General features: G+C 48.5%; 1 protein-coding gene across 1 annotated transcript; it reads left to right on the forward strand.

The window, feature by feature from the left end:
• Nucleotides 1-5,504: 5,504 nt before the first annotated feature.
• B9D1 (B9 domain containing 1) lies at nt 5,505-8,380 on the forward strand (the record flags this gene model as incomplete). The annotated part of the gene is made up of 7 exons (XM_082006489.1): nt 5,505-5,570; nt 5,842-5,910; nt 6,015-6,126; nt 6,195-6,291; nt 6,754-6,816; nt 7,979-8,046; nt 8,235-8,380. The coding sequence occupies 7 exons, from the start codon at nt 5,505-5,507 to the stop codon at nt 8,378-8,380; spliced, it is 621 nt and encodes a 206-aa protein (XP_081862615.1).
• Nucleotides 8,381-20,294: the final 11,914 nt, after the last annotated feature.

A 20,294-nucleotide genomic window follows, 5' to 3' on the forward strand; every position in this document is an offset into this window, starting at 1 on the left:
AGCACCGGGTAAATGCAAGTCATTATTATTTAATTGGATCGATTTCTATTTTGCATTTTTAGTGACAATTCAGTCACATCCATTTGTCAGCCAGACTCTGCCCCACCGCTCTCCGTTTCCGCAAAACCACAGCCCGCAGGGACGGCAGCGCTGCGTCGGTCGGGGCTTGCCTGGAGCCGCTTCGGCAGCCTTTGAGGAGCGGGGATCAAACGAGGATTAAAAACCACCATGTTGAGGAAGGGGCAGAGGAAATCATCACAAAGTGACTTGGAGAGCCTTCAGATGGTCTCTGTTTCAAGGCTAAATCTCGGATGGCATCAATCTGAAATTCTCTTTATCAGCCTGGGGAGGAAAAAAGCATTTAAAAAATAAAAACCCAAATCTGAATCCATCCCCACTGCAATTAGATACAACCTTTCATCTGTCAGTGTTGCGAGATCATGCAGGTTGCGTGAATACTAATAAGCATTTGATATTTGTACAAGCTTTCTTAGGATGAATAATTAAATTTAGTTTATCCATTAAACCTTCCTTATCAAGCTTTAAATACGTGGCTGTGTTTTAATGGCTGGGGCCATCTTGTCTTCCATACAAAGGGGCTTAATTAGAAATTTTAGTGCAGGCTGCCAGAGCGGCAGCACCAGCAGAGTGGTCTGAGGGGCTGAAATCTCCATGGGGTTTTGGGTGGGATTTTTAAAGCAGCCTGACGTGTCTACCTGCTGCAGTCCTGCTGGGGCCCTGGAATAACTCAAGCTCACACCAGGTGAGTGCTCGATCCTCTTTCAGCAAAACGGTGTTAACATAGGCAAGCCCCACTGCTCCCAGGCCAGGTTTTAGCCCCTTCAGTGGGGCCAGCCCCACGGCGAGCTCTCTGCGGAGGCTGGGAGGGTGCAGAGGGGTTGCTCCGGGCTGAGGGACGTGCAGCGGCACGGACGTACTCCCTGGTTCGACGCTGCTGCAGGCAGAGGGGTCACCAGGAGGGTTTCATACCCAGGCTGGGGCTGTGGCCAGGCTGGGCTGCGCCTTGTGCCGGGACCCTTCACTGGTGGTCGCTCACTTGTAGGTCAGGGTTGGTGTTTTTCCAGCTGTGGCCATTGGAATATTCAATGAAAAATAATCTGTTCATGAGAAAAGAGAGAAAATGCCCGCAATCTTCATTATGTCACACCACAGGAAAGAAACCAGATTAATTATTTGAGTATTCGATTGAAATCCCCTGGAGCAGCTTATCCTTGATTCCGCTTTGCCCCACTCAGAGGCACAAGCTGCCCAAGGCCCGTGTGGCGACATCTCCAGGGTTTGCCGCAGACGCTCAAGCAGAGAGCGGCTCTCCCACCTGAGTCATCCCCCCAAAATGCAGCCACGGGGCGAGCGGGTGACAAGCCCGAGGGCTTCGCGTCCGGCGGAGGAAGGAGCTCACTTCCCCTCCCTCATCTCCCCAGACCCTGATTATTGCTCTTATTCCTTATGCCCTTATTGAATCTGATGGCTCCACCAGGAACCAGCTTTTCCAGTCCTCCTCATCCTCTCCCCCTTCCTGCCTGCATGTTAATTTATTCTGACTGGCTCAGACCAAGGCACTAATTAATTTTTCTCATTAACAACAGCAAAAAAATAATCTCACAAATGGTAACAATTTCCAATACAAATTAATTCTTCAGAGAAGACGGGGTATTTCACAGCTCGTTGGCAGCAACACCTCCCGTACCCAGCGGCCACAGGGGCAGGGGGGTGTCAGAGCTGGACCCCAACCTGCTAAATGACCCGTCGTAACGAGGGGGAGCAGAATAGCGAAGACTGAAATGTCTGCTTTGGCTTTTTGCCCTGCTTTGGGGGGATATTGGTAAAATGTTGCTCGGGCTGAGGATGGAGCGAGTCTCCTCAGGCTCACACCGGGCCCGGGTTGCAAAGCGCAGGGTGACCCCCCGCCCCGGCATAGCCCCCTCCCCGCTGTGCCCAGGCTGACGGGGACCCTCCTGGTGCAGCCACGGCCCCTTGGGCTCCCTTTCCCGGCTGACTCACGGCGTTCGGACACGTAACGTAAAAGTTCGCCCTACCTGTCCTCGCCCAGTTACCTTTCCACCAAAATAAATCTGTGAGTAAATACATTCAGCAAGAATTACAGTAGGAATATCCTCCTCTGGTACGTGGTTTGATGTTACGAGAACATCCTCCCTCCATGCCGTTTACTTTGAGCATCAGGTGGAAGAGCTCTGAGAACAGAAGTAAGAGGCCGTTAAGACAAAGGGCAGGGAAGCTCTCTGCAGCCTCCTCGCAGAGATAAAATGCAGGCAGGGATGAGTCAGGCTGGCGACGTTGTGCAAACAGTCTAAAAATAAAACCGGTTTATTGCAGATTAATGGCACTATAAAATGTATTTCACTGGCCATTTAGCAGGTGTTGATCGTAAATATTTGGGATTAAAAATAAACTTTGCTGCTGTGCCACCTTGTTGTCGTATCTGTCTCACCCACCTTCCCCGAGCGCCTGCTGGAAGCAATGAATCAGCCCCGGGGTTGGTTTAATCATACTCGGAAATGTAATGGTGACAAAGTACCTGTTTTCTGGGAATCTCCCTGCAGCACAGGACTTTCAAGCGCTCGCTCTACCAGGCAGGAGTGAGCAGCAGCACCCGGACCTGCCACTCACATCAAGGGCTGTAGTACTGCTATTGCAAGTACGTGGAAGGAGCCCAGAGACGGGGTGATGGGCAATGGGCACAGTACGAGATACACCTCATCAGCTGTATCGCCCTCTCTCACAGGGCCTGTGCGTGACAGCTTTTCCCAGGAAGAGAAGAGCCTCCACCGGCAACCTCACTCCCCAGGGTTAGCTCAGCCCTCACCCACCCAAGCGCGGACTCAATCCCTACGGAAACACACAAATGTCTCCGGGAACACCACCGTGCTCCGGCCCCCCAGGAGCGAGGCAGCCTGTCCGGTTCTGGCAGTCAGGTCGAGATACATGGGCTTGATTCAGCAGCTCTTAAGTGACAGAGCTCCAAGCAATCTGGATTTTTCCAACCCCTGGCTCTTTCTGGGAATGAAGAAAACTTAACTCCCTTAGCTGCTTGACATGCCTCGCACATGGAGGTCAGTGCTAAAGGGACACCGGGGCGCTCGCTAGACTGGGAGTCGCTCTTCGGGAGCCGACGTGAGCACGGCCTCGGCAAGAGACGAGAAGTCGGCGAGCAGCGGGCGAGTGCCCTTCCTCCCCAGGGAGGGTGAGGATGGCTGCGGCCCCAGCGCCCCAGGGAGGCTTCCCGTTAGTCCCTTCACATATCGCAGGATCAGGGCAGGTCTGAGAGAAGAGGTGAATGTTTTATGTGGCCAAGAGAAATAGCAACATCGTTAAATAGCACCCACAGAGCTGCCACAATCCACGAAGTTTCATTATGTTTGGAAATCGAACTCCCTGACGGATCATTAATTAAGTTTTCCAGCAGGGTGAAAATGCTTCCTTGCTTGGGATTTCATTCTAGTCACAAAGATTAAACATGCAGCTAATTAGAACAAGACTGGCATGTAAGGTAGGAAAGAAAAAAGGTCTCGTTATGACTGGGAGGGGGCCGAGTCCTTCCAGGAGCAGGTACGGATGACTCACAGCTGCTGAATAACCCTGCTGCCTCATGGGGAAGGTCTCCCAGTGCTGATATTAGCACCTCCAGCAGCTGTATATCACATGCCAGGCAAGAAAAAAATCCTTAAATTGGCTCTTAGCTAGGTCTGAGGTAGCTGGTAGCCAAGTAAAGTGTTAATTAAACAGCCTTGCTAGCTGCATCAGACAGCTGGTTGAGAACTGTTTTATCTTCCCCCCTGATAATTTTCAATTCAAATGAATTATTTTCTCTGAAGCACTCCTGAGAGGCAGGGAAGGAAGAAGAAAATTTCAGCCATTCCCTCCCATCCCTCCCGTTTTTCTGCCATTCTTCTCTTGGCCAAAATTGTTTGCTGAATGTTAAAAAAAAACCCAACAAACTCGAATAAAACCTGAAAACTCGAGCTGAAAGAGACATTGACAGAGAATATGTCTGTTGGAACGTGGAAGGTATTTTTCAGCTGAAGTGTAATGGTAGTTTAATTTCAGCCCAATATCAACACACACGCACCACCCCTTTCAACGGAAGAGGCAGCAGCTTGGGGTGTCCCTTTGCCTTAAGGAAAGAAAGACACCTGCAACAAACAGTCCACAGTGTGGCACTGCGCAGAGCCAGAGCAGCAAAGCCATCTCCACCAGGTCTGCCCACGGGAGATAAAACGGAGCTAGTGCATGAGGACAAGGACTGAGGCGTTGTCCCAGCCGTGCTAGTCCGTGTCTCTGCTCAGCCCATGCGTGAAAGGTCTCCCACTCATTGGAACCACAGCACAGGAAACCCAAACAGGCGCCGAGCCAGGGCTTCCTTCATTCCTCCCATCCTTCCCCAGAGGATCTGGCGGCATTCGCGTGTGCCCCGGATCGCTCTCAACGAGGGGAGCATTGTCTGGGATGCAGAAAGGAGACGAAGGGATGAACCGCAGCAGATGGCCGCCGAGCGGCCGAGCCTCCGCGGCGCCGATGTGCACGTGGGCAGTGAAGCTTCCTGGCGTGAGCAGCGGCACGACCGCGGCCCAGCCGCGCCAGCGCCATCACGTCGCAGCCTCTGTGAGTAAACAGCAAGACTTGGTCAGCAGATTTCAGTGGTTTACAGCTCTGCAGAGCCTCAGCACATTTATCTGCCTTGTTTACACACAAAATTCACCCCCTCCTTTTAATTAGCACAGGCTAATTAAACCGGCCCAATCCCATTTCCTCCCCTTCCCACAGCATGTGCTGCCACATCCAGACAACAGCGTTATCGAGGCACAGCTTGCTCCCGTAAGGCCGAGGGGAATAAGCACACAACAACCCCACCAGCCTCTCCCTCTCCTCACGCCAGTGTGGCTCTGCAAAGGCAACCGTCCAGAGACCCCAAAACGCGCCATTTCCCACCAATCCCGAATGCTTTTCCTCCCAGGAAAACACCTCGTGGTTCTGGCCCTTGCCCAGGAGCGGACGGAGCCGCTTCGGCCCGGCCGGCAGCAACATCTAGTGGCCACAGGCTCAGCGCCTGCTGCCGGGAGGAGGTCCCAGTCCCCTGGCTGCGCTTCAGCAAGAGCTTACTGGGCCTGATATGGGCTAATGTTAAAAAAAAATAAAACTAGAACGCTCAACATATGAGGTGGTATGAAGAATAAACGGGGAGAGCGGCCTGCGGGCCTCAGCCCTGGCCCCGCAGGCCTGGTGAGGCGGCCATAGGGGTGAGGGGCTGCCGGGCTGGGGGGGGCACGGCCCGCACCGCGGGGGGGGGGGCTGCCGGCGTTTTGGGGCGATTCGCCCGCGTTTGGGCGGCGGGGAAGCCGCTCGGAGCGGCAGCTCCGCGAAGCGCCGTCCGCCGAGAAAGCCTGTCCCCGCCGCCGCGCCGTCCGTATCCACGGCAACGGCCGGCGCGCGGCCCCTCGCAGCGGGGCAAGGCCGCGCCCGGCGCCATGGCGGCCGCCGGCAGCCCCAGCGTCTTCCTTCTGGCGGTCAACGGGCAGATCGAGAGCGGGCAGGTGAGCGCGCCGGACGGGCTGGGGGGTCCACGTCGGCCCCCAGAGGGGCGGAGAGCCCGGTCCCCCGCCAGGCAGCCGCCCCCCGGTAACGCGGCCTGGCTTCGGTCCCGTAAGGGACGCCGGTGGTGCGGGCGGGCCCTCAGGCCCCCTAACCCAGCCCGGCTCAGCTCCGGCACAGGCGACGCGGGCTGGCGCTCAGTCATGGTGGCGCAGGCTTGGGCGGGCCCTCGCTCCCAGTAATTCCCACCAACACAGCCTTTCTCTCCCACAGTTCCCCGGATTTGACGATCTCTACTGCAAGTTCTGCTTTGTCTACGGCCAAGACTGGGTTCCCACGGCGGTAAGGCCCCATTGTGCACCCCTGAAACCCGGCCTGCCCCCCCGGCAACGCACGTGTAATGGGTTTAGTGCCAGCCCCTGGCTCATGCCACGCTCTCCTCACAGGGCCTGGAGGAGGGCATCTCCCAGATCACCTCCAAGAGCGATGTCGCACCCACCACACTCGTCTGGAACTTCCCCATCGACATTACCTTCAAGAGCACCAACCCATCCGGCTGTGAGTGCTGGGGGTGGTGGGATCCAGCCCGCAGACTGGGTGCCCCTCTCACACCCACTTTTTTGCAGGGCCGCAGATTGTAGTGAGTGTCTATGGACCTGACTTTTTTGGAAACGATGTAGTCAGAGGTTACGGAGCTGTTCATATTCCCTTCACACCCGGAAGGTGAGGTGACAGCCTGTCATATTTCAGGACTGAAAGGGAGGGTTTTTTCCCTGTGTTGTTACAGGAACAAAAATATTCCCCTATCTCCTTATCACGTCTTGTCCGTTTGGTACAAAGAGCATGGATTTTCCAGCAGCCCCTGGTTATCAGATAATTTTTGGTAATCCTGTAGGCAACTGTAAAGTCAAGGCGGGCAGGTGGAAAGCCCAAGTATGAAGTGCAGTACGTTACCTCTCCCCCATCTCTCTCAGCACATGCTAAGCTTTCATGCCCACCGGAAATGGCAGAAGATATGCTCTTCCTATGCAAACAAACCCTTTCTTTGGGGAAAGGAAAGTATTATACATTGAGTTGTTCAGTGGTCTGATGTGTCTGAAATTCAGGTACCTTTATAAATACAAGAAGTCTTGCTGGTGTGTTTGGTTAATTTCTTAAGTTCTGTGCCTATCCTGTTTGCTTTAGGCATACAAGAACCATCGCTATGTTTGTTCCAGAGTCGACATCTAGGCTGCAGAAGTTTACAAGGTAATAATTAAAGACTTAAAAAAAAAAAGTCCTTCTTACACTTAGTCACAAAGATGTATCCAGCTACTCACTGGTGCATAGGTGTGAAAACTTTGTGTCATAACCAGATAGTTTTGTAGGTAAAAATCACATTTTTAGGTGTCTAGGTCTTTTGAATAGCATTCTTAAAACGTGTTAACTACCTGCTTGCGGTAACACTAACTCATCTTTTTTTCATCCTCACATTTGAAGACTGTTGGTTTGAAAAAGAACGCATTTCAGCAGAGCAGACATACACGAGCTCTTGTGCTGAGCAGCAGCTCCGTGTTCCACAGGTTGACTCATGTTAGCAACGCGACTTGCGGAGGCGCTACTTAGACTAATTTTACTGAGCATTTTAGTTGCCACATTGAGAGCAACCTGGGAAAAAAAGGTGGAACATGGAACAACAATTCCCAGTTCTACCTTTTCTTCCATCTGGAATGCATTTGCTGTAGCCTTTGTCTTGTTTACACACACGCATCCCTTCCGAAGCAGCAGTTTATACACAGCAACAGAGGGTATTGAGGTTTTTTAGCTTCCATTGTGTTGTTTAAGTACAGTCTGAATGATTTGTGAACACGTTGTTCAGTTGTGGATTGCCTGTACCAGCGGAGCCTACCCTTGCGTAGATCCAGCCTTGTAGTACTTGAGCGCCTTGGCTCGGAGGCAGCGTGGGAATCTCTGTGGCTGACAGTCAGGATTCAGCTGATTTGCTTTTCTTCTCTTTATGACACCCTTTTTTGTAGAATCTCCACTTTAATTTGTATGCTTTTGTATTATGTGCACCTCTGATGTATTCAAAGTAGCTAAGCCTCTCTGTTACTCTGGGTAATCAAGAGTTGAATCAGTTTCAAAAACATCTTTGCCGTAGAAAGATTCTAGCCCAGAAATAACTTGGCTTTAACATAATGTGTATGAAATTTGATTCTTTTTTTTTTTTCCTTAGAGAGACAAAACTTATCTTTGATCAAAGAAGATCAGCAATAATGTGAATCAGTGTTGAAAACCCTCTACTGCAAACAAAAGCTGGGAGTCTCATTAAATCCCCCCTTTGCTTTTTTAATATGCATCTAACGAAGTGTGTCAAATCTAAACACTAATGAATGTATCCAATTAATTATTTTCTATTTTCTTCTCCAAGTTGGTTCACAGGGAGACGTCCAGAATTTACTGACCCCAAAGTGGTAGCCCAGGGAGAAGGAAGGGAAGGTAAGTCCCTGGGAGCTCCTGACTGCCACCCTTGCATGACAGCAGGCCACAGCTCAGCCATCCATCTTCTGTTGATAAAAGAACCTAGTTGTTCCTGCTGAGAGCTGTCCTACCTGGCTACGTGAGGAGTTCAACAACTATTCAAAAACCTCTCTTAACCAGTTTCGTTCACGTCTTCTTTCTTCTAGTAACGAGGGTGCGTTCTCAAGGCTTTGTGACCATTTCCTTCAACGTAGTGACCAAAGATATGAAGAAGTTGGGCTATGACGTGAGCCCGAGCGACATGCAGAACCCTTCCCTGGTGCCTGTTACAGAAGGGATTCATAAGTATTGAACTCGGGCACGAGATGTTCGAAGGCTCACAGAGAAGTTAAGCGCTTTGGGACTCTTTGTGGCAAAGGGAAATGAGCATCCGACTAAACTGAGAAAATTTCACTTGAGACTGTTATTCCAAAAGAAACACAAGCCCATGAGGCTTTGGAATAATTACCTACGTATAATCCTTTCAGTAAGCATACAGGTTGAAGTATTATGTCAACTAATGTCATCAGATAATATTTAGCGTTTTTATGAGCAATATCAGACTATCTCAAAACAAGACCTGTAACAAAATATTCTTTATAACAGCCTTTTGTACACTCTTTATATACTTAAAGAATAGGAAAGTTTATAGTTGTAGCAGTTTTCCTGTGTTTAAAACATCATTGCAAACCCAGTTCTTTTTACGAATGGTTTTTGTGGTAGAAATGGGAAATTGAAATTATTGCACCTTCCAAAAAGGAGGGAATATGGAAGCATTCCAGTGAAATGCACACGTGCTTCTCCGCACCACACGCTTCCCTCTGCAAAAGCAACAAGCAGTTTTCTTTATAATCCCACATAGTCCTTTGGAGTTTGTGCAACCAGTTAAAATAGCTCATGCACTGCAGAAACAAACCTTTCCACATTTTTCAGTGAAGAAAACCCGGGTTTTATAGCGTGTGACGGGAACTCCAAAGCTGATGCGCTGTGCTCCGATAGCTGCAGCGTGAGCCGGCCTCCATCTGAAAAGCTTCTCCTCTGACGTCATGCCATGGCCTTTCAGTGAATCCCCCTCTAAGCTAATGTTAGCGCTCTTTCAGGCTGAATAAACCCAGTTGTCTAAATATATTTGGTTTTCTACTGCTAGGGTTTTTATTTGTTTATGCCAGAATGGATGTTTCAACATCCTAAATCATCCAAAATCTGCTCTTCTTACAGGCACAAGAGAGAAAGAAGCGTATGCCACCATGAAATGACTAATTGCTTAGTCATTTTCATATTTAAATTTGGACATGTAATCTCTTGTGTCTGACTGCAAATACCAAGCGATGACTTAACGTGATACCACCCTATAAGCGAACTACCAAGACTTTGAAACTGTAGAAATACAAGTATTAACACACGGTGTTGAACTGCAGAGCCTCCAGGACTTGTATCAAATAAAGCGTCCAGTTAGAGATAGTTATTATTTCATGCTGAGCTGTGTGATTGAATAAATATAATTTCTGAAAAGATATTGTGGTCACTGTAATTTTGCTGTGAGTATTAGCATCTTTTACACTATTTGTAAGTACTTTTCCAAACATGGTTACAGATGATTTTTCATCTCTTTCTTTTTTCTCCTGTCTTGTTTCTGTTGGTTTTACACTCCCAGTAAGCTCCTCCACCGGTTGTTTTGGCAACTGTTGCAATCTCTCAACTGAGTCATGTTGGAATCCAAATTAATAAGCATTTCCTGTTGGCTCAGAGGAGACGCAAGGAATTTTGTTTCCTTTTCAAAAGTACTTGGGAAGCAGTTAGCTACAGTAGCAGAGTGAATATCTGTGTGTGAAATACTTGAAAGGTGAACATTAAACCTACTACCGCTGAAATATTTTTTCCCCTCAAGTGCAGTTACCTGCCCCCATTCCAATTAGAGCAAAAATGCACAACAAGAGATTCTAGTAATGAGAAACCTATTAAACCCAGATAAAGCCCAAACTTTGTGCCCACACGGGTGCAGTGAATTTATTCACGCGCAGCTCTGCAGCGTGGTACTACGACCGATCTAAATTGTTCCTGTTTTGGATGAGTAGTTGGATGCTTACCACACCGAGACCGATCAAAGCCGACACGTGTGTTTGCACAGCTTCACTGTTCACAGCCAAGCTGCAGGGACCCTCAGAAGAAAGGTTAAAACAGTGAAAAGCAAGTTTTTAAAAAAAAAAAACAAACACAAAACAACAAACTCCATAAAATAGTATTTCAGATACGTGACACTAAGCAGATCCCACACTGCTACCTGCATTATTAGGCTGTCTCTGGGGTTTTTTTGGCTCCTCAGTGTCTCGAGCATGTTTGTTAAGAACCTCACATACCTTCCTCAAGGCCTTAAAAATATGTTTAGTTTGCGAGCGCTTCACTGCGGGAGCTTTTCGGTCCGACACAGTTTGCTCCCTGCACAAGGGCACGCGTGGGGGTGATGTTTTCAGGAAGCGTTTCCCGAGTTCAGCGCCGTTCCTTTGTTCCGCGGGGCGACTGTTGATCTCCCTCATAAACATGTTCCTCTCCCAGAGCCAGGCTTGCTGCTGCCTTCACAATTTTCGGGAAAACTCCCTCTGGTTTAAGTCTTTGGTACTCGGGCATAGCAGAGCATCTGCAGCTGCTTCCCCCTGGAGAGGATCCCCACTCATGAGAGGAGTGAAGACAGACGCGACGCGGTGCTGCGAGAGCGGGACACATTAACAGCAAGGGATTTATGACCCGTAAGCGTTCCTTGCAGTTAGTGTTAAAGGTTAAACGAACCTGTGCTTTAAGAACACCCAAAACCCAGCCTTGCTGGGAGGTGGAGTGGAGGCTCAAAGTAATTTCCCTTCACCCACTCTCCAGGCAGCTGTATCCACCCGACTCGTTTACTGGTTGAGCATTCTCCCTTTTTTTTCCAAAACTGAGGTTCCCCACCCCTCGTAGCACAGATGACAGCATGAGGCTGTCAGCGGGCCCTGCGGCTCCTGTTTTGTTACGCTTAGGTCTCGCCCAGACAGTGAAATTGGCCATTAACCTCCTCATTCAAGATGAGCAGGAGAAAAAAAAAAATAGAAATCTTTGTTCAGAACATGCGTCCTGACACAGGATGAGGCTTCAAGGCCACCAAAACAGAGCGGGACCCACTAGAGGGGACAGAAGCCTGTGAGATAGCTGGGGACTCCGCAGAAGCCTCCTCCGCTCTCTCGGGCTGGAGGAGCTTTGCAGAGCGCTGCCGGGCAGGACCGGGCTCGCTTCATGGGAGAGTTTTCCTGCTGTCACCGTGGAAGCCAGCCCTGGGAGGGAGACAGCCAAGGGCACGGACTGACAGCAGCTTGGGAATCAAACCCTCCAGCAAAAGGAAAATCATTCGGAGAGTCTTTAGGAACTGATATTTGCAGCCATTTCTACCAAAACGAGAAATAGCAGCATGAGCTCCTGCCCTCTCGTGGCAGCTTTCAACCTTTAGGAAGATGCTGGAGGTTGCTAACAACAATTAGCAATGAAGGACAACCAAGTTTTTCCTGTTCCTACATGGAAATTGCTCGGTGCAATGGCATCGGTTGCCCTGCAACTGCCCCTCGTCCTGAGAGCAGGGGGCAAACCCCCCCCAGCGCCACGAGCCACCCGAGCTGCCGAGCCGGGAGCGGGACCGAGCCGGAAATCTGCACATCAGCGAGCGCTCGAGAAACCTTCTTTGTCCTGAGGCTAGCAAGGCTGTTTTACAACAGCTGTACTACAGCAGCTAGAAGTTCTCTCCCGAAAATGAGAGTCTCAAAGATGGATTAAAGCTGACAGCAACCGCTCCCAGCAGCAGTGTCGGTTTAGGAGCAGGAGCTTCCTGCTAAATACTCCAAAGCAGAAGGGGAAAAAAAAAAATGGGAAAATCAAACACAAAACCACAGAAGCACAGAACAGCCAGATTTGAAGAAAATTGGAGCTTCAGGTCCAACTCTACCGGGCTCATCGGTAGCAGCATTTCAGCCCATCGCAACCCAGCCCCAGGATGACCCGTTTGTGCCAAGGTCACCAGAGCATCGTGCCAGGACCTGCTGCCTGGAGATACGGGGGGCTAAATGCCCCGGGTCCGCAGCCCTGGACACGGGTCTGTGGGGTAACAGGACAGGACAGCTGGGGTGGGAGATAGGGGTCACGCAGAATGGACAGCATCGGCGAGGGGAGCCGGGCTCGCACCCACAGCCGCAGTGTGAAGCCTGTCTGTGGCTGGCCAGGCACCGCCAGCTCCCTGGCATCTGGGGGACATCAGGCCCCACCAGCACCCAAGAGCACCAGCAAGAACCACCTGCCTCCGAGCCTTTTCCCTTTGGCCTGGCGGTGCCAGTGGACAGCACCGAGCAGCAGCTGGACGAGCGGGTGGCCAGGGCAGAGCCCACGCAGGACATCTCCAGGGTGGCCCTTGAACACGCTCAAGGAACTGAGCCCCCCATGAGAGCACCATGAACCACCCCTCCTGCACTCACCACCCAGCTCAGCCGGCGCCCAAGGTCCAGGCACACAAGCCTGTGCCAGCAGCACGTCTGGAGCAGCCACCAACAGCACTTTTGAACCCCACAAGGGGTGCTCAGCACTAGGGCCCTTTCCTCCTCTCACCGTTCGTCCACAGGGTACTCGCTGCAGAGGGGATCCCCGAGGCTTTTCCAGCTGGGGAGGCCCCTGGGAAGCAAAGAGGGGAGAGCTGAAACCCTCACGGATGTTTGCAAGCCCAGAAACAACCTCCACATTTGGAACACAGGGAAAAAAACCCACAAAACCAAAACCACAAACCCCCCCAGCCTGCAGAGAGCACCCAGCACCCTCCACCGCAGCGTAACAGGCTGCGGAGCGCAAGGACAGCGGGTTACAACAACTAGGCTTGAGACAACAGATTTCCAGTGCCTGGCCACCTTCAGGGCACAGATCCTGTTAGAAACCATCCTTCGGCCACTGAAACCAGGCCCGAGCGCCCGGGAGGGAGGCTCAGAGACGCGAGGGTGCAACGCAACCCGCTTTCAGGGCAAGGTGCGAGTGATTCAGCCGCTCGTCCTTCAGAGGGAAGATCAGCAGAAGCATCGAACTGCTGTAGGCTTCTATTTTTATACCTCTATTCAGGCCAAGATATTTAAGTACCCAACTTCACCTCAGAGAATATCACTACATTTAGTGCCAGGCTTGCTAATGAAGACATTAAAAAAAGGAAAAAACACAACCCCACTACCGTCACCCAACACAACCCCAGGCAGCCCACGGTCTCCTAGGCCATCTGTGCTGTTACGCCGAGCCAGAACTGGTTCCTTTCAGCTTGGTTAAACCACTGTGTTTCATCCCCCGGCTATAAAACCTTCAAGAAGAACACGGACCCCGTTGCCTGATTTTCACAGCTTCCATATTCCCACCCCAGTGGGGCACAAGGAAGGAGTCTCATGATTTTCCATCTTACTAGAGGTGGTTCAGCCACAGCGCTACGGGGAATCCCACGCGCATCCACGGTAGCGTGACTGGTGGGACAAGTCCACGCCCCGTCAGCATCCCGTGGAGGCTGCTCAGCCCTCGCCTCCGCCCGCTCCAGCAGCCGGGCGCAAAATTCTCCTCCAGCCCTTGCACAACGCAGCCGCACGGCATGATCCCACGGGGCGTCACGGCGGCTGGGAGGGTACGTGGTTTCACGGAGGGGGCATTAGGCAGCTGCATCAGTGACCACTAAATGCAGTGCCTTTGCTCCAGGAAGGTCTCTGCTGCCAGCAACAGGACCCCGGGCTGGATCGAGCTCTGATCTGATCTACAGCAGCTCCAGCGCGTAGTGTTTAAACAGGGCTTAAAACCACGATGCCGTAGCTGCTTGTCAGGCTCTCCCAGAGCATACTTAAGCAACCAAACTGCAAAGCTGGCAGAACTGATGCCCCAGTGAGATTTCACGTCAGGCGGCAGCAGGCAGGGAGCCGAGAAGACAAACTCCACCTTTACTGTGGCTTTATTCCAGCTATTTGAAATGTTATCGATTTTCTTTCACCTGAGAACGGGAACGCAGTTGCTCAACTAGTGGCACAAGTGTTGAGAACAGATCAGGTAACATGTCCAGGTTGCTTTTGTAAGTGTTTGCTGAACAGCCACAGATGATTTTTTTTTTTAATACCTGCTCCCTCCTTCCCCGGCATTTCATCCGCATCTCACGGCGCACACCGCCTTCGTCCCTGCGCACGTGGATGCGTTAGGAGGATCTGTGCCCCGCACACAGCAGCCGTCTGGTGGCCATGAAAGAGGATGCGTTACCTCCCCCCCCAAAGCATCTCCCTGCTCCCCTGTTCATAATTTACTGTTTCAACCCCTGCAAACCGCTGGGTTGCGTTACGCTGGTAGGATGCCAATCCCCTATCGACCACCAGACTGCTGCCAATTAGCCACCCTAACGGGTAATTGCCAGGGATGTCTGAAGCACCAAAGGGATCTTCCACTCATTGAAGCCCCCAAGTCTTCAACAATTATAGGGTACGATCGATTGACACCAAAACACGAAGAGACGGGATTGCTACCACCGTGTACCACACCGGCTCTTCATCATTTATAATCCTGAGCTCCCAAACAAAGTCTTTACGAAATCGATGTTCACGTGTGTCCCAACTCATGACAGGGAGGAGATTACCTGGAAGGCAGATGACAGCTAGCTTTAAAAAGGCGGAAGTTTTTAACACAAGGGGCTGTATAAATCATGTTCGTTCTCCGAAACGTAGATTGCAGGCAGTCGCAGAAGTCTTGCCAAAGCCATAGCACGAGCTGGCCCAGGCCCTTTTCTCACAGTTCGATGAAAATGAGAGGAAGGACAGAGTTGCACCACTTGGCCCCGCACAAACAAGAGCCAACGGCAATGTACGTATTCAGCAAAAACACTTTGGCAACGCCGGCGCGGATGAGGACAAACCTCTAGATAATACTTTTCACAGATAGCCCTTTTCCTCCACAAAAGCAGACAAATACCACCTCACTTCACAAAGAGGAAGAGGAAGCCCGGGACGGGGGAGAGCAGCTTGCCCAAGGTCAGAGGAAGGCTCAGCCGCAGCCAGACCTGTCACCACCGGGAGCTCAGGCTCCCTCCAGCACCCTCTCAGCTTGCAACAGCCTGCAGTATTCAGCTCCTTTTTAAGAGTATTCTACTCATCACAAAAGTTTCCACTTTGAGCCCTTCCCGAATCTTTCCTGCAGCGAGCACCTTTATTTTAAAATGTGCAATTTCAAGAGGCCAGAGTAAAACAGTGAATACATACTGACCACACAGAAATAGAGACCGGCCAGAGAAGCAGTAAACACACGTGCCCAGAAGAGCCCTCCCGCACAGGAGCAGAAAGCATCCTTCTGCAAAAATAAGAGGAACCAAAAGCAACAGGTATCCAGGCTGCCACCCCGGCAAAGGAGTTTTTCTGTCTTCCTTACCAGCCCAAAACCAGAAGCAAAATGAATCAAAAGGCCTGACCGGAGGCAGCCTCATTCTCCAGGGAAACCGGTGGGTTTGCACAACACCCCCAGCCAGCTCTGTACCACAGGTCTGAAACCAAGAGGCTTTTCTCCCCGGGGCCACCTTTCCAATAGTCAGGTCTCTAGCACCACTGCAGTTTTAGCATTAAGAAATTAAGTATTTGATTAGTGATGAGTCTGGCAGCAAACCTGGTCGGGCTCTTGGAGAGGCAGCTCTTGAAACAGCCTGCTAATGAAGTACCCTTCAATTTAAACCATCCAGAATTAGAAGCCAAAAATTCACTTCCCAGCTGGAGGCAGGCTCCCTGCTACCCCCTCTGCAAGGCTACCTGATCGATGGGATAGAGCCAATGCTGCAGGAAGGGCAAGACTGAACTGCTGCAAAAACGGGAAGCGAGGACGCCCAGAGTCAGTTTTGTCACAGTTCCCCAAGCCTTATTCCACGAGCAATGGCTTCAAAAGTCATGCCTTCCCCAGACTCCCGTCTTGACATACAGAAGCCTCCACCGAGACAGGACTTGAACATCCCTCCAGAAGTGCCACTGAAAGGGGTAACGTGGTTTAAAGAAGCAATTCAGCCACCTGCAACACAGCAAGTCTTCATTTTTATTGAGTTAGTAAGGTCTCAGCTGATTCCGATTTAAGTGATCTATAAGAAACCCTCCTCTTTCTCATCCTCAGAGCAGGCCTGCCCCAGGAAAGTGATGCACGCATCGAGGAAATCACATTGACAATGTACAAGAAGCATTACTCTCAGTAACGGTTAGATTTCTCCTAGCACCTAGGACTGGTAGCACAAACCTCAAATCATCTCAACCAATCCATCAACTTTCTTGAAAACTACATCAAGCATGGCAGCGACAGGTTGGTTTTTTTTTTTTTGAATGGGATATAAACACTTCGCAGAGTCTTGAAAAAGCAACACGGCTGGAATATAAGCAATACAATTTTAATTCTGACCAGTCACCTACAAACCCCTTGTCTTTCCACTGTTCTGATGGCATTATTAAATATCACATGTGTGACATCGCTCGGGAAAAATGACACAAAGATACAGACATTATGATACAATAGTACAAATGATAAATTATTTATACAGTAAATAATGTCAATAGCACAAATTCATAAAAAGCAGCCAGCTCCCAGTATTATGAAAACAGTTTGGTAAATATTTAAATTGTAACACTTGTAAAGGAAGCGAGTCTTGTGAGATTCTGCTGTGAAAAATAAACCATATATTTCTCCACAATTTGTGCAATATTAATACATACAGTACACATTAGAAACTGTAACAGCAAAAGGGAAGATGGATAACAATAGTTGTCTTAGCTACGGGACTTCAAAAAGACTGTAAACACCACAACCCACCATGGTTTTCCTTCCCCGTCCCCTCAATGTAGTTTAGTTTCTATATAGTATAAAACTGAATAAATAACTGAGCTTATTTTGGGTTTAAAATTATGCCAAGATTTTTTTTTTTAATTTTTTTTTTTACAAAATATTTAACACTTTATCTTTGGTCAATTTGACCAGTAAGGCTATTTCGGGATACTAACATTTTAAAAATCAAAAGCACTTTTAATATTTGCGAGTGAGAAAAGAAGTGGAAGAGGGAAACTCATTTGGAGAAATACACCAGAGCAGATGTGATCAGATACGCACGCGTCCTCCATGCAAAAAGAAGTGGGAGGGCGGGGAGGGAGGAAGAATTATTCTGGAGAGCAGTTTAATTATCGCAAAAAAGAGATTTACCATTCTGGACACAACTGAAGCTTCACCTGGCTAGGACAGAAACCACTGTTCAGCGTCACTGCCACAGCACCCCACACCTGCAGGGACACAGGCACGTCTCCAGCCCAGGAACCAAGCAGATTTACCAAACCAGCTGCTCGTTCTCTTGAGCTCAGTTCCCCCACGTCAGGCTGGGAATCTCGGCATGGTTAGTCCTTAGCCTAATGCTTTACAGCACCATAGTTTGGGCTGATTGCTCTTCAGAGCGCCTTGTCATGGTTTATGGTGCAATATATGTCTACATATATATATTTAACGTAAAAGTAATACAGCTCTTACAGAAGTGGCTTGGTAAAAGCAACAATTTGCCATTCAGCAGTTTCATTAAGCGAGGGCTTCCTACCAGACCAACAGCACATTTTTATCAATTCACGGTGATAGATCGTGACTCTGAACTGTAGATGACTTCATCATTTTAAATACTTACTATCAACCCCATCTCGCCTCCAAAAACAGTTACCTAGTGTTTCACAAGAGGATGCGGTTAGAACTTCTTGGCTGAATAGACAATGCCCCATCTGACTGTTGCAAATGCATTCAGGTGACAGACTAAGGGAAAAACATCACGTGACCTCAATTCCACTGCTGCTAAAATGAAACTGGAAAAACAATGAAGGATAAATCTTGCCACAGATCAACTGGAAAGCACTTCCCCCCCCATCTGCAAGAATTACACCCTTCCTGGTCTACACTTTTCAATAACTTCAACAACAACAAAAAAGTAAAGTATTTTTCCTTACTCTGAAAGGCAACATGAATGGTTTTTTTGTTTTGTTTTCTTAAAGACATACTGGGTGTGGACAGCAATTCTCTTTCCTCCTATATAAAACCAAGAGCAGATGAGCATTCTGAATCCTACTTGCAAATTCAATAGTATTCAAGAGGATAGAACAATCTGCATAGAAACATCCACACATTTAGCATTCCGTATACTAATAGAGCTACACTGACCTAACACAGCTAAAATCTGTGATTGTACCCTAGATTTGATAGTCTTTCAGCCTCCCCTACCCACCAAAAGATATAACCCAGTCCCTTCCACGTTAGCCAGCCCTCTTTCCCGCACCACACAACCCTAGACTGGCACAGTCCCACACAGCATCATTACACCAGAACACAGAACTCTGGCAATTTCTTTCAGCTTCTTTGTTTTTTGTTGGTTTGGTTTCTTTTTCCCCCTCCTTCTAATTAGGGAAAGGCCACCAAGATGCATCAGTTCACTCACAGGGATGCCCTCAAGGCAGTAGCAAGCACTGGGACATCCCTTTCCACAAGCTCTGCGGACATTTGCGTTGCTCATGAAAGCAGAGCTCAGAAACGTTGCCGTCTTTGAGAAGGCCAGGTTTCCACCAGAAACACTGGCTGAAACCTGAGCGTGGTTTAGTGCCGATGAGTCCAGACATGCAAGTTAAAAATGTATAGTTCAGCTTACAATTAATAGTTGTAAATGGAACCAGTTATTAATATGGAGTGCACCTTTCATTAAGAAAAATTAGTCAATAAAATTAATGAGTCGTGTTTGTACATTAGAATTTTTAACATCTCAAGAAGCATTACAAGAAAAAACAGCCTCCCTTCCGATCTTCACAAAGGCTAAACGTCTGTCCATTTTGGTAATGGGAAAACAGGAACAAATCAAGGGAAAGGCGACTTTAGTGTTTTCTCTTTTTAATGTAGTCTTAAATCATGTTATGCTCAAATTCATCTAAAAATAATTAGTCACGAGAATGTTTTGATTTGCATTACGAATACTTCATTTAAAAGTAAATATTTTAGTGTTAATCTTCCCTTTTAAACTCTCTTTACAGAAACAAAGAGCTAAAACCATAAATAAGAGGGCATTAAAACCATAAAAATGACATTTGCCAATATCTTAATTTTTCAGCCAGACTTGATAAATCTATCAAAACCAGACAGTTAAATAAGAACCACATTATAAAAATTAGCAAAAAAAGGACTATTAGGTAACTCTGCAAACTCAAATATGAAACTGTACTAAACAAAATATGTGCAAAAGTATACAAGAGTAACTGCATATAGCAAGGTTAAGCCTGAATTAGTTTTAAAGCTTGCCCCGGTGAAACTGAATTCAAAGTTGTCCCATTGTATTTCTTTTTTCTTTCAACTCACATTGTAAGTCAAATAAAAACAAAATACACATGATAACTTCCAAACGAAGCTGGTACTGGACAAGCACAGAGCAGGACACTCACTCAGCACGAGTGCAGCATGCCACTCACAGAGAGTTCCTCAGGAGTCCTTAGAGTAGTGTACGAATTCAACACTGCATACAACAGCACATGTTATACTCGACAACTTGAGAATGTTCTTGGGTTTTTTTGTCTTTTTTTGTTTCCTTTTGAGACAAGCTTGCTTTCTCGGTCAAACCTCTGATACGAAAGCAGTGCGATTTTGCATTGCAATGTTTAATGCATAAAAACCAGCCACCTGGGCCCTCCGAATCGTTCTCTTCTAAGAGTAAGGACTATGGGTGAACCAACAGTCTAGAACTGTGTATAGTTATGTGCAAAACATTCACTAGCACTCTGAATCTCAGGTCTATCATATGGGCATAGGAAGTGACAGATGCAGGTAAATAGTAATTTCAGGACCCAGCACATCATCTGACATCTACAAAATAGCCAACAGAGTTTAAAATGGCAGGTTCTCCCTAGAAAGTGTATTGAAATGATTAAGAAAGTAACAAAACGGGCAGAATCTAACTTTGGTGAAAAGTCTGAACATTTCACGTAATGCTCAACAAGCCAAAGTAAGGTACCATCTGTAGCAAAGACTAGATTTAGATTAACTGGTAAGTAGAGACAACTCTTCAAAGATCATAACTGTAAACTGCAAATCTACTTCCAAGTCTCTTACACACCGTTCAGTCCACACAGGCCACGTTCATTTCGCTGTAAAGACTTCAGCCTGGAAACACTATGAAAAGAAAAGTTCCTTTAATTGGGTCT

This window comes from Phaethon aethereus (assembly GCF_964289735.1).
Source record: "Phaethon aethereus genome assembly, chromosome: 15".
Lineage (NCBI taxonomy): Eukaryota > Metazoa > Chordata > Aves > Phaethontiformes > Phaethontidae > Phaethon > Phaethon aethereus.